Source organism: Plecotus auritus, assembly GCF_963455305.1.
Source record: "Plecotus auritus genome assembly, chromosome: 7".
NCBI classification, from domain to species: Eukaryota; Metazoa; Chordata; class Mammalia; order Chiroptera; family Vespertilionidae; genus Plecotus; species Plecotus auritus.
The window spans coordinates 79,093,181-79,108,225 of NC_137774.1; the positions used below are offsets into that span (position 1 = coordinate 79,093,181).

General features: G+C 46.4%; 1 protein-coding gene across 4 annotated transcripts in view; it reads left to right on the top strand.

The window, feature by feature from the left end:
- The window catches only part of CLEC16A (C-type lectin domain containing 16A), a 231,621-nt gene that overhangs the window by 93,973 nt on the left and 122,603 nt on the right, over nucleotides 1–15,045 (top strand). For all 4 annotated transcript variants that reach the window (XM_080679440.1, XM_080679438.1, XM_080679439.1 and 1 more), the window contains exons 13-16: nucleotides 4,968–5,090; nucleotides 8,391–8,500; nucleotides 9,230–9,274; nucleotides 13,165–13,215. In XM_080679440.1, coding sequence (XP_080535566.1) covers nucleotides 4,968–5,090; nucleotides 8,391–8,500; nucleotides 9,230–9,274; nucleotides 13,165–13,215 — 329 coding nt within the window. The remainder of the gene's footprint in view (nucleotides 1–4,967; nucleotides 5,091–8,390; nucleotides 8,501–9,229; nucleotides 9,275–13,164; nucleotides 13,216–15,045) is intronic.

Here is a 15,045-nt window from a genome sequence, read left to right on the forward strand (position 1 = left end):
TTCATATCTGTAATAGAAAATGCAGCCTTCTCTCTTTTGTCAGGTCTGCAGAGCCCTGGCCCAAGGAGGGGGGTGAGGTTTGCAGCTTTTGTATTCTTAAAGGTTCCCCCACTTCACCCTCTACCCTTCTACTCCTGCCCCTCCATTTATTATTGTTTAACCAAGAGGAATCGGGCTTGTTTTGCTTTGCCGAGAAGTTACTGGAACATAGATGAGAGGTATGGGAAAGGTTGAAAGGTAATAGGATAAAGGGAGGCTTTCGCCATGCAGAAAGCTGGCAAAACAACATTTTGGATCTCGACTGACACATAATCAGAACTGGAAGTACATTGGAAATCAGCCCAACATCTGGTTAGCTTTCGAAATAGTTGGTCTATAGTTTTCCAAAGCTGACAGTACTTGTGTGACTATAGCCAAGGAGACCTTGCGTGGTCAAAAGAGAAAAATTATTTTGACCATTATTTTACCTAGCATTATTGTGGTTTCTTTATCCAGATTTGATTGTCTACTTCTTTTTCTGTAACTTTGGTCTGGGTCTTTTCCACCCTTTGCTGGGGGCTACTGTTAAGCAGAGGAAGAATCCAGAAATCAGAACTTAGTGGGGAAAGCTTAGTAACTGGTTACTGACACTTAAGTTACACCCTACCCTTCTTTTAGGATTCTTTGAATTAGTTAGTTGGGAGCCCCACCTCCCCTCCCCTACCCCTAGGGTTGTTGGGTGGAAGCAATGGAAAGGAGAGTCCTATTCTGACTCATTCTGCAGAGCAGCATCTGACCCAGGCGGGAAGAACTTGCTGGTGTGTCTTCCCGGGCCATGGAAAGTGCATCTGGGTTTCTTGGAATTTGTCTGTCACTCGGCACTTAAGGGTTGAAGCAAATAGGACAATATATTTTCCAGTGTTTATTTCAGTCAGAGGGAAATGGCTAGCAAGGAAACTCAATAAAGTTGGCAACAAAACCTGCCTTTCAGTGACTGAACACCAATGAGTGTGTGTCTTCCCATGCACACATGTACCATTTTCCCTTTCATATGCAGATCATTGTCATATGTGACAAAAGCAGATCATTGTCATATTTGACATTGGCCTTATTCACAACTGTCAGCTGTCAATTTGTTTGGATCCAGAAAAATGTCTGGAGCTTTTGAATTGCTGTGCAGGCCTTGAAAGCCAGTTGCTAGCTAGGGTGGGATAATTCAGATTAGCCAGAGGGGTTTTAGAGGCCACAGTGGAGAGAGAGACAGGGAAAGAAATGAGGTACCTGGCCCAGGAGGAGAAAGAATGGAGATCTTTAAAGCGGTTTTTTTAGACAAAATTTTGCCATATGGTGTATGGAATCGATCCTGCTCTGTTTCCCCATGACTGGTGATGAAATCCAACTCACATAGAATGTGTTACAATACCAGGTCTGTTTGGAGGAAAATGCTGGAAGTGTGATTACCTTCAATGGTTGAGGTAATGGAGACCCTTCAAAGTCAGCCAGGACACAGTCAGATCATGTCACCTCCTCTATCTGCCCTCCAGGGATCTTGGCATTGAAGTCTTGCCTGTCGTCCCCCTCCCCCCCAACATCTGCCTCATCACTTCCTCCCAAAGCTTCATCCCACTCTCCCCAACCTCTACCACAGCTCTGCAGAATCCTCGTGGCCTGGCAAGTTCTGGCTGTCCATGTGCAGCTAAAGGTGAATCCAACCTGAGCAGCTCATCCCCTGAGCCGGCCCTCACACAGCATAGCGTGCCTTCTTCTAGCTTGATTTTCAGCTATTGTTAGCTGATTTTCCTTTTTTTGTCCTTTTGTTATTTTATTCTTTCTTTCCTCTTGGAATACAAACGATACAGAAATACATTAAGCCATGCTCAAAGTAAAAATTCCCATCAGTGCATGTTAATGACAGGCTGTAGTTATTGAACCATGACTCCATACTTTTGACTGGATGCTGACAACAGCCCTGGGACGGGGTTACTGTAATTACCCCATTGCACAGGAGGGTTGGAGAGGTTAACTATCAAAACAAAATTCCTTTTGCAACCTGAACACAGTGTTCTCCACCTTCACCTGACTACAGTATGGAAGGTACCCTGGGGAGACTGAGCCCCAGAGTACTGTGAGGCCTTCGAGGTGATGGCTATTGTCAGTAGAGAGGGAAGGCCCCTTGCACACCACTTGCTGTGGTTGGCTCACCGTGCAGGTAGTGGTCTGCTGGGAGTCTGAACTCCCCATCTGCATCCTGTCCATCTTTGTAATCTCACCCTGGTTCTAACTGTGTAATCTCACCCTGCCTCTAACTTGCTCTGTGACCTTGGGGATGTGACGTAACAACTCTTGTCCTTAATTTCCTCACTAGAGGAAGAGGTTACACTGGAACCTGGCCCTGTGAAGTTCTGGAAGGTTTTCAAGTCCCCCGGGGTCCCCTGTCCCCTTCACAGAGCTGCCAGTTAAGGAAAGTCAGAATAACCTTGGAGTGTTTCTCTTCCTGTCAAGAGAAGTTTTTGCCACAGATTTTTATCGTTTTTTGATAAGTTCTAAGAAATTAGGGGCAATAATAGGAAAGAGACAGAATGGAGCTCACCATAGAAATTCAAGCCCTGGTCTTAGTAGTCTCTCCCTGCTTTTGCCAGCCACCACCACAGTCCCGAGGGAACCAGCAGCAGGGCTTCGTTGAAGTGGGATGATAGATGGTTCGGTCATAAAGTTGGGTGATGCTCTGGGCAGGCCGAAGAGCCATTTTTTCCCAGAACCACTGACTGACAGTTCCCAAAAGGGCCAGAAATGAAAAGATAGAGAGATGTTAAGACGGTGTTGACATCTCTGGAAAAAAACAAATGCCAAAAAGATTTAGTTGACATTGGTGCCATTTAATAAACCATAATGCTTCGGAGTTAGACATTTCACATCAAAATGGAATATAGAATCCACAAATTAAATTTCCATTGCAATCAGATTTTTTGACAGAAGCCATGGTGATGGGGCGTGAGAGAGAGAACTTCTCAACTCAAGCCCTCACCCATGTCATCTCCTTGGCATGACTTAGCCTCAGGTTCAGAGCTGGAAGGAACTCAATAAAACAAGATATATTGTTATGGTTTCTTACGTCAATGCATGTTGGGGGAGTTACTTAGAATCCAGACAATCAGCTCTTCAATGCTATCCTCTACTATTTTGTCAAGGTTCTAATGAAGCGTCATCTAGTACTCAAGGGACTGTATTTCAAGAGTTCCCAGAAGTGCCACCTTCCCCCCTTTTGTAGAGTAACAGGAAGAGACGTGCTTCGAGCACAAACAATCTGTTCAGCTCTCCAGGCTTGGATCAGGAGAAATGTTTGTTTCTGCAAGTGTGTTTTTCCAGAGTTTTCTTAGATGAGAGGATAAGGACTTGGAATGCCTCTCGTCCCACGTTTGGCCTGTTGAAGTAGCCCTAACCGGTCTTCCTGTTGCCCTAGCTTTCGGGTCTGCTTTAGGGGAAATGTCACTCTATTCACAATGAGACTGCTTGTTCCTCCCTCCTCCACCTCTCCCGTCTTGTCTTGTCTTTTGTCTTTTCAAAGCTGTTAGTTTGCACTGGAGAAAACATGATTCCTTTGCCTCTTAAAGACAGAGCCACTCCATGGATTTCATGGTATGTGTACCTTTCTGTCATAAAGTCTAGCCTAGTCTCTTTCTGCAGTGCCACCCCCTGGCCCAGCATGGCGCCTGCTGCTACAGCCTGTGGGTGTGTTTAGTGGTGGTCCCAGCTCTTTTGAGTTCGGTGTTAAGAGCTTGAGGTGTAATTGTTGGGTATGACTGTCCTTTCCTTTCTGTCTGGTCTCTGTTTCTCTAGGTCTGTGTTCCCCACTGTGGCTTGTGTCTCCTACAGGAGTGGCACCCAGGCCGGGCACAAAATGGCAGTGAAGCACATTGTGTGAAAGTTACTCCTTTTTTCATTCCATTTCCATTCCCTCTGATTTCGTCCAGAAGTGTGTTAGCATTTGGGGCTAGTGTCTCCAATACCTTTTAAGCACCTGCCAAGCTCCCTGTTTGACAGACAGAGTAGGCCTTAGGCCACAAGTAGCCAGTCAGCAGTCTTTGGCTAAAATGTAAAAACATTTTATTTTTATTTTTTAGTTGTTATAGTTACCGTCACTATTGCAGCAATATGATTTCCTACTGACATATAGTGATAGGAAATGTATGTTTTATTTTTTTAAAGGTAAATTTGCTATATATATATATATATATATATATATATATATATATAATTTTATTAACTTCAGAGAGGAAGGGAGAGGGAGAGAAAGAGAGAAACATCAATGATGAGAGAGAATCATTGATCGGCTACCACCTGCATGCCTCACACTGGGGATCCTCACACTGGGGATCTGGCAGCAACCCGGGCATGGTGTCCTGACCAGGAATTGAACCGTGAACTCCTGGTTCATAGGTCGACAGTCAACCACTGAGGGACTGGGCAGAAAATGTATCCTATATAATAGAAGGGTAATATGCAAATCGACCGAACAGCAGAACAACCTGTCGCTATGATGCTCACTGACCACCAGGGGGCAGACGCTCAATGCGGAGCTGCCCACAGCCCACAGGCCCCAATCACCTCTCAGTCCCTTCCCCTGGCCTGGCAGGCTCTGATCGCCCGATGGGGAACAGAGAAGCAGGGGAGGGTGGCAGCGGGGGACAGGGCCAGCTGCCGGCAGCCGGGGAAGATGGCCCTGATCGTAGGCCAGGCCTAGGGACCGTAACCATGCACGAATTTCATGTGCCAGGCCTCTAGTGTTTTAATATTTACCTAAGTTTCATTTACAGAAAATTTGAAGGTTAGTTATAGTATGGACAGCACACAGCTGTGGCAGAAATCACGAGGATGCACCGTGGATGGTTAAAGGTGGGGAAGCCCTGTTCTAAGGGCCTTTTAGTATGCAGAGGGCTTGCGATAATGTGGCTCCACTTACTTACAGCTTGTTCCTTTCTCCATTCCAGGCATGGATCCTGAAAAACTAGAGCGAATCCAGCTCCCAGAGCCCAGTGCTGCTGAGAAGACCGTCTACAATCACCTACTGGCTGAAAGACTCATCAGGATCATGAACAGCGCTGCCCAGCCAGGTGCCTAGAGCATGTTGGCTGTTCACAGGGGTGGCAGAGTTAGAGGGATCAGGCCTCCACACCTGGTCCTTCTGGTGATCCAGACAAATCTCAGCCATTCCCTCTGGCATGCACATCCATGACCTGGGTCTCCTCTCTTTCTCTCCCACCATGGTGTTTGTGCCAGACCCTGTCTTTCTGTCTCCTTTCCTACCCTTCTTTGGCCAGTTTTGCCAGTGTCTGCAGCCCTCATCTTGGGGTAGCCTAAGGCTGTGTTTGAGCTTGAACTAAGGCCGAGAGTGTGAGTGAATGGGAAAAAGATTTGGGTCAGATGCTTTTGATAATACAAGATGTGCCCAATGTCTGGCCTTGTCAGCCTAGTTCTGGATTTTAGTCAACACTGACCTTCCACAGAAGGGCTACAAATAGCAGGCAGAAGGATCTAGCACAGTGATTCTCAACTGGGGACAACCTTGCCTCCCAAGGGACATTTGGCAGAGTCCAGAGACAGTTTTGGTTGTCACAGCTTGAGAAGGTGGTGCAACTGGCATGGAGTGAGAGAGGCCAGGGGTGCTGCTAAACATACCACAATGCACAGGAGAGCCCCACACAAAGGATTGTCTGACCCATGATGCCAACAGTGCCAAGGCTGGGAAACTGATTCCAAGGCAGATTCTCTTCTGCAAAGGCAGAGAGTCTGGCAGGTTGGAGTGAGTGCATGGTAAGGGGCTCGACTGAGATGTGGCCCAAATGGGAGAACTGAGCTAAGCCATCAGGAGCAATCCAGGGAGTGGGCCCAGGTCAGGCTCAGGAAAACGGCCAGGGAGGGGATTGTGATCGCAGACAAAAACTTCAGAAATAAAGGGGAGTGGCTCCAACTAGTGGCAGAAGCACAGAGGAGTGCCTGGGAGGGAGTGCAGGTCTTGGAGAGCCAAGTCCGTGGCCTAAAAAGTGTCAACAGGGGATCAGTAAACTCAACAAGTATTTATTGTACTCTCCTGCATGCCAGCCACTGTGTGCGTGATGGGGGCACTGGAAGTGTCCTTTGGAGCCACCGCTCATGGTCTGGGAAGTCCCAGTGGTCTGAGACTCCTTGTGGAGATGGAATCTGGAACTCAGAGTGGGTCAGGGCCAGAACTAACACTGTGGGGTTCACAGGCATGTGGGTGTTTTTAAAGCCACAGAGAGAAGAGAGGCATGTGTAGGACGGAGCCCTGGGCTACTACAGATATCTGGAGGTGACATGGGGGGCGAGCACAGGAGCCTAAACCAGGCCCCACATGGGAAGAAGAGGAGCGGGAGGGGGTGTCTTGGGTGGCAAGAAAGATGTGTGTGGCTCAGGACCAAGGGGCACTCGGCAGTGTCAGTTTCTGCTGAGAAGTCTAGTCAGGAAGGCAGAGTGTGTCCCTGAGGATGGTGGTCAAGAGGGCAGTTGGCAGGAGCTGTGTGAACAGATGTGGCTCTGTGGTGGAGAAAGGTAGACTGTGGCCTGGATGTTGGGAGAGGAACCTCCAGGGTGGGGAGGGACAACGGGCCTCTTGAGGGCCAGTGTGTAGAACAGCCTGCATTTCTGAAGAGAAGAGGTTGGGGCAGCTGAGAGGGACAGTCTGGAAGCTGTGTTGATGACTAAGGAGCTCGCTGCTCCCTCTGTTTCCCTCATGAGACAAGCCCAGTGGGAGGAAATCAGCTCATTGCGGCAGGAGCTTGCAAAGGGAGAAGGGTCTTGGTGGAATATCCCATTCCATTTCCCTGGAGGCAGCAGAAGGGGTATTTCTGACCTGGCCAACTGTGCAGCTCAGTGGACGTGCAGGCAGGAGTGACACTGGGCTCCGGAGAAACTACTGAACTCTGAGGAAGGCAGGTGGGGGGTGCCACGTGGGCAGGGCAGCAGCACAAAAGGGCTAGTTCTGGGCCGGTGGGGCTGCGGCAGGGAGAATGACTAAGCTGAGACTACCAGCCTTTTCCCACATAGCCCTGAGCTTGTATCATGCTGAGGAAGGCCTGTTTCTGCTTGCATATAGGCTGTTCATTTTTGAGCAAACAATGCCCTCTTCTCACCTGTTTCCCATCTGACATGAGGCATCAAAGGATGGGCGGGGAGGTATGCCGTGGTGTATTTGCACTTATTTTTACTAGTGGCCCTCCTGGTCCCTGTTGATACAAACCCAACTCAGACTGGCTGAAACAATACAAACAGAAACAAACTGTTGGCTTATGTAACTTCAGGTGTGTTGGGCACTGGCTTCAGGCACAGCTGGATCCAGGGGCTCAAGCACTGTTTTCAAGGCAGTCTTTGGCCTCTGCAGCTTCTGTGTTGGCAAGATAACTGCCAGCAGCTTCAGCGATCCCTTTCTCTGCTGGGGCCTTAGACATGCTCTAGGAGAGACACTTGGGTACTCTGGTGGAAAGGGGGGCTTGGAACTCAATTTGCAGAACACTTGACCAAAAATTGCAAATACTGGTAAGAATGGGGAAGTGGCCACTGTGGATTAAAATGCTTGTGCCAGTCAGGGCCACACCACTATTCCTGTCCTCTCTGCAGCCCAAATGGTTCCAGCAAGTTGTGGAATTGAGCCTTACTAGCTCTGACTGGCTCCCTTGCCCATTCCCTACCCAGTTACTATGACCCAGGATAGAGCACCCTGACCAGCCTGGGTGATGTGCCCACCCCTAAGATGTCGGAAGGGGGACCACCTCCACCCAAATCGCATGTGCAATAGTGGGGCTGGTGCTTTCCAAAGGAAAGTGGGGTGCTCATTCCTAAAGAAGAGGAAGGAATGCTGGACAAGCAAAGCAAGCACAGAGGCCACTTCCTAGACCAGCCGTGGGCAAACTACGGCCCGCGGGCCGGATCCGGCCCGTTCGGCTGTTCTATCCGGCCCGCGGAGCCGAAAGAGCGGAGCGTTCTCTTGCTCTCCCCTCCGCTCCTTTACTTTGAATTTATATTAGTTCACACAAACACTCCATCCATGCTTTTGTTCCCGCCCTCGGGTCCAGTTTAAGAACCCATTGTGGCCCTTGAGTCAAAAAGTTTGCCCACCCCTGTCCTAGACCTTTAGTACTAATTAATTAGTGCCTTCTTCATCCCCTCTCCCGATGAAGAGACTAAAGGGGGGTATTAGGTCTAAGCAGTTTTACTGGGAACATTTAATTATAATTGATTGGGAAAAGGGTTGGCAAGGGTTGTGCCCACTGGATGTCAGGAGCCTTGAACAGTCAGCTGGTCAGCTGACCTCTTAACCTCAAAGCTGGAAGGCAAGAAGCTGTGATTAAGGGCATGTAGCCCTGGGTTTGCGACGCTGACCCTGGTGTGCTCTGCAGATGGCAAGATCCGGTTGACGACACTGGAGCTGAGCTGCCTGCTCCTAAAGCAGCAAGTTGTGACCAGCACGGGCTGCATCATAAAGGACGTGCACCTGGCCTGTCTGGAGGTAAGGGACCTCCACACTCCCAGTGCCCGTGAGCCACTGCCACCGGGAGAGTGAGGGAGCCCTGGTCCATGGTGGCCACGGCACCAGCAAGAAGCTGGGCCCACTAGCACTGATGCCCTACTTCAGCCCTGTTCCCACAGAATATCCCTTCTTCTGGGATTGGCTTGATGTGAATTTTAGTAGTTTCTGTTATAATTATTTGGCTCCGGGATTTAGAAATTCTTTTCGTATTACAAAAGTTTTATACATATATGTACATGTACATTTATTTATGGTTTATTGTGCTAATATCTATATTTATTGTTTTAAATAGCTTATATGGTTTTCCCTTTATTTTCCATGTTTATTTTAGAAATTTAGAAAGTACAGTTGTTAAAAGTAACTATAGTTGACATTTTGGTGTGTGTGTCTTTCTAGATACACACATACTCACACAGATTTTAAAAAATAAAAATAGAGTCATGACCATATTTTATAATCCATTCCCCCCCACTTAGCTGTATATTAACAGCTTTCCATGTCACAATGAATCACCTATCCTCTGCTCATTTCTTATTTTGAGCTCTCTCTCTTTCTCTTTCTCCCTTTCTCATTAAAAACCACTTATACTAGTAGATTAAGGATATTAGCCCCATATCTGTCTTATATATACTCAGATTTTAGAATCAGTAATTTACCCAATTCACTTGCCTCCATGACACCTGCCTCCACATCTTCCCTCTTTTACAGGGTGCAAGAGAAGAAAGCGTTCACCTACTGCGGCACTTTTATAAGGTAAACTGGCAGTGCACGGGGCTCATCAGGGTGGTATGCGTTGTATAAACAGGATTGTGGAGTCTGCCCTGTACACACAAAGGTTGCATGTCTTCAGTTGTTTTGCTACCTGTGGTTCCTGAGTCAAAATGCTCAATTTCATAATCTCCAGAGCAGTGGTCTCTCAACTTTTCTGCCCATGCCCTCTTATCAGTACAACTTTCGAAGATTCACCGCTAGTATATGACAATTTGTTTATCAACTCGATAAGAATTTGTTTATGGATGGATTCATATGTAAATTATGAATTATATCTATACATGCACACATGACTAAATTATGTATATGAATTTATATGTTCATGAATTATATTTGCTTATACATATAAAATTACTTGTGAATTACATATGAACTTATGAATTATATACATGTATATTATTTATATACATTTATGCTAAGAAACCTCATACAGGCTTCCAAACATTAGTCATTAAGTTTAGTGAGATTTTGTCAAGTACCATCATGACTTGACAGTATCAGAAAAATTTGTAGATTTGTGTTTAGGTTCTAGGTGATTACTTTTTAAATATCTCATTGTGATGGTTTTGATTAACTCCTAGTTTTGATTAACTCCTTACTTGAAAAGCTCATCATTTGTCAGCAAAAGTGGATTAATCCATATATCAAACTGTCTAGTAGATTTCTAATTTTTTGGCCTCCACATCAGATCTCTCCAGATCCAGTTAGTGAAGGTTCCCCCGGTATTTTAACCGATGAAGAGATCCTCTTAGGAGATGGTGTCGGTACTGCTGTTTCGTGTTCCTCTGTGCTTCATTTTTTGTATTCTCTCTAAACTTCTGTGGATTATATAGATATATGCAAGAAGCCTTTTTCTTTGCAGGATACTCTGTTTTTTTAATTTACATATAACCTTTTTTTAAAAATATATTTCTTTTGATTTCAGAGAGGGAGAGAGAGACAGAAAATCATCGATTGGCTGCCTCCTGCATGCCCCCCACTGGGGATGGAGCCCACAACCTGGGCATGTGCCCTTGACCAGAATCGAACCCAGGACCCTCAGTCCACAGGCTGACGCTCTCTATCCACAGAGTCAAACCAGCCAGGCCTGCAGGACACTTTTTAAGCCACTGGCCATTATTGTCAGTGTTCACTGAAATAAAATCAAGGCATGTAATCTGGAAGTCCACCTCCCCAGTGTCCGATGACCCCCTGCAACTGAAACACAGTGGGCATGCCCAGACGAGGGTGGCTCCACTGTGGCCCCCACACATGGGAAGGAAATCCTAGTCTCCCCTTAGACCAGTGGTCGGCAAACTGCGGCTCGCGAGCCGCGGTTTGCCGCTCTGTTGACTAATGAGTTTGCTGACAACTGACCTAGACTCTCGATTCCAATAATTACAGGCTGTTGTTGTTCCTTGTGATTAAGCCCCTATTCCAGTGGTTGTCAACTCATTAGTCAACAGAGCGGCAAACCGCGGCTCACGAGAAAGCTTCTGGATTGCAAAAACAGAAAGACACATTAGTAGGCATTTTCCCAAAGGGTTTTTCTTTACCATTAACAAAAGTGTTAGAGGCACCTCTCACTGACAACAGAGAGGTGTTACCAGACAGCCCCCTGAGTCAGTGGGAGAGGGCTGTTTCCAACCTCAATCCTTGTCGTCTGATATAAATGAATTTATACGAGAGACCTTGACTTTGTTGCGATAAAGCCAATTTATTAAAGCAATTAAAGCAAGCAAATTTATTAAAGAAGCATGGCAAGCAAATCTGTCATCCGGCCTAACACGCGCAGATGGGCTCTCAGCTAATCTGAAGAGCGAGTTTGGTGAGGGTCCGAGGCATTACACACCCTCCTGTCTACAGGCTTCAGAATTCCTTTGCTGAATATCTTGGTGCAGGTTAATTCTCAAGGTCCCTTTTTACTTTGTTGTGGCCTTCCCAGAATTCTTGAGAAGCACCTGGCAACTTTATCTCACCAAGCTTCAAGACTGCTAGCTTTTCTGCTTAAAACGGCCTTTTTTTTTTTCCTTTCTCCTTTCCCCCTCCTTCCTCCATCTCCTGTTAAGGAGATTTTTAACCATTTGCTCTCAAGTGTCCTTGGCTGGGAAAGATAATGGCTTATTTACAAGCTGGCTGCAAATTGTCAACACTGTTTGGCCTTGTTTTAACTTTCCTGTCTCAGTTTCCCTATTCCTCCTGCCCTGGAGTCCTGTAACAAAAGGAGAGCTTATACTGCAGGTTCTCTAATAGCATTTTGTTCAGTGTCACTTTTTTATAATGTTGAGGGGAAGAAATTGATTCCCAGCCTGGGCCACCTGTGGAATTTGCATGTTCTCCCCATGTCTGCAGAGGTTTTCTCTAGGGACTCCAGTTTCTCCCACATCTCAGAGATGTGCATGTGGGGAGAATTAGTGTCTGCATTGTCCCAGTCTGACTGTGTGTGGTTGTGTGAGTGGCCTGGGAAGGGCGTTCTGTCTCTGAACTGCCAGGGCAGGCAGCCACCTGCGACCCTGACCCAGAATAAGTGGGTTAGAAAAGAATGATATGCCTGGTTTTTATTAATGTTTCTTAAATGTTTAATATTAGAAGTGTTTTTAGGTTTTTATTTAGAAATGTGTTATGTTTCTGTGACCAGAGATATGCTATAGGAACTTAACTCTTGTATATATCAATTGAGCTATAGTAAAATTGATTTCATTTTATGTCATCTCACTGAAAGTCAGTTTCCGAGAACCTATCGACAATGTTAAGTATGGACTTACTGTATTTGAATTGTGGCTCCCTTCTCCCAACCCTGTTTTCTCTCTCTTTCATCCTAAGTATAATATCTGAGAAGCTTTTGGGTTTTCAGGGGCTGTTATTTCTGTGGTTATTACCTGGTATTTACACCACACAAGAATATTCAAATTTATCTGTAGATCTGCTAACTGGAAAAATTATATAAAGGACCTATTGCTTTTCCCATATTGACTGTGTGTGGGGTGTATGTGCCAGAGAGAGAAAGGGGGGGGGGGGTGGGAGGGAAAGAGGAAGAGGTATTCAGGACTTATGAGAGAGACAGGATAGTTCTAATAGTCATAATACATTCAGCTGAATCTCCCAGCCCCTCCCTAGCCGTGGTCCCGTTCAATAGTGACCATAATGATCGTGGGCACTAACACTTAGCCCTGACTGAGTGGCAGGCTCTGTGCTAGCTTTTTATGTGTGCTTACTCATTTCATCTTCAAAAAGACCCACACAGACAGGGGCTGCCATCCCAGTCTCTCAGGGAAACAAAGAGAGTCTCGATGAAGTAAAGCTGGGACTTGGCCCCTGGTTTATGTATTGGAGCCAAGTTCACACACCAGCCTGTCCTGAGAGGGACTTCCCTAGACAGTCCTCAAGGCTGCAGGAACTACAGAACCTCAAAGGCATGGCTCAAAAACAAATGGAGCAGGCCTATAATTTTAGTGTTAAGTATATTTAATTATACTCTTCCTTTCAGAGGTGTGGAGCCTCATAGTTTTAACATGGCAAGTTGACCAGGGTTCCCCATTCCTCAACCATGCTCGACAAATAGAGGATGATAAACACTTGAAACATTAACCATTTTAATATTTTAATTATCTATGGTGTGTTTTTTTTTGTTTGTATTTTTAAGTAACTGCCTTGACAGAATAAATCTAGCTACATATGCTTAAGCAAGGGAGAAAACCGTTGAGAGGTGCAATTTGATATCTGGGCTTTCGTTGGAGCATGTGTTCATGTTCATGTGTGCATTTTACTTGCTGGTGATTTACAAGAACTCTCTAATGAGAAACAGATGGTCCCAGAAGCCATGAACTGAAGTTCATAATACTTTGTTGTTTATAGGGGGAAATATGCATAATTTTCTCTTCCCTCCCTTTTAGGGAGAAGAAATTTTTTTGGACATGTTTGAAGATGAGTACAGGAGCATGACAGTAAGTGAGGGGCCAGAAGCACCTGTGTTCCCACAAAGCTTGCCCAGCCGAACCAAGAGAGGGACGGAGGGAGGAAAGGACGGAGGGAGGAATGGAGGGAGGGAGGGAGGGAGGAGGAAAGGAGGGGGAAAGAGAGAAAAAGAGGGGGGGGGGAGAGAGAAGAGAGAGAAAGAAAGAGAGAGGAGAGAGCACTGACTTGGGGCTTTCTGCCCAGATTGCAGAGATTGGTAGGGAGGTAAACTGGAAATGGTGATCCCTGCCACTGTGGAAATTTCAGATGACATTCACTCTCCCTGAGCTGGGCTGTGTCTTAAGACAGGTCAGAAAGATTCACTTTGATATGAATAGTATTTGATTAAGGACTTACTCTGTGTCAGGTGTGGAAAGCCTGTGACACATGTTAAATCTCTCATCCCCATGCCAACCCAGTGGAGTAGCTGCTATCATTAGCCTCCTTTTACTGATAAGGAAAGGAGAGTCAGCTTAAATGAGATGCCCACATGTGCCAGCCAGAGAGGGGCAGAGCAACTCGCCTCCCAGTCCCAGCCCTTCTCTCTATATTATGCCACCTCCTTCTTTGCCATGCCACCAGAATTTTCTGAAATGTTCATTGAGTTGCAGTGCCAGCCCAGCGCCTTCCTTTTTTGCATCCAGCAGGCAGAATTGAGGGAAAAGATAGGGTTAGCAGATTGCAGCTTTCTCTGTGTTGCTCCTTTCTCTCTGCATCCCCAGCACCTGCCCCTTAGTTAGCACTCAATAAATAGATGATAAATGATCTTTTTCATGGAAATTACTCACCAAAGAGTGAAGTGATTCAGGAAGTTTATAATAAGCCCAAGTGTTTTAAGTGTCCAAAAGAAAAAGGCAGGCAGCATGCACTAAGTGGCTCCCTGGCCCATTCAACCAGGTTTCCAGACAGCTGGGCCTTCACCACAACCTTGCCCTGCTTAGCTTTGGTTAGGAGGGACAAAAAAATGTGACTAAAGCCCACATTCTAAAAGACACAAAAATAAGCTTGTGATGCTTTAAGGGGTAAAATGAATTCTATAGAAAATTTACCTTTGTGAAATGTCGTTCCTTTATAATGCCAGGTATAAATGAAGTGTCAGTGTCCAACATGTGTACAGTAAATGGTCAGTACTGATGCAACAGTTTCAGGAGGGGAGGTGACGTTACAGTGTCTTAGTAATCAGAGAAGGTGGTGTGGAAGGAGGAGACAGCTCTGCCCCTGACCAGCCCAGTGGCTATAGACATCTGCCCTTCCTCTGAGCTCAGTATCCCCCTCTGTGATATGGGACCGCACCAGCACCCACCATCCAGTAGGAAGTGAGCCTTGTGGTGCCTGCCACTTAGTAGATGCTCAATAAGTGGCTTTGTTCTATTATCCCAGGTAAGATGCTAAGGGGGTAAGGAAGATAGGGGGGATGTTGATCGTGTGGTGCAAATCATAGGAGGCCTAGAGCCTGGGTCTGTGTCTTGATTCTGCCACCAGCCCACTGAGTGGGCCCAGATCCATTCCTCAGCTTCTCTGAATCTTTTTTCTCATTCGCAGATTGGGAAACATTCCCTCTGCATTTGTTGGGGAGGGTTAAACAGGATCCTACATGCAAAGCCTTTAGCTTGTCGCCTGCCCCGAAGTCAGCTCTCCTTAAATGGAAGCTGCCATCACTGTAACTGTGTCATCATAGCTGGAAGTACCGAGAGGAGGAGGTGGGCAGCAGTCAGGCACATCCACGTGGGCCAGACCACCCTGAAGGGACCACAGTAACAGGGCCAGCCTCCTTCCTGAGGACCCCCTCCCTGCTGGGTGGAGGGAAATGAGGATGAGAA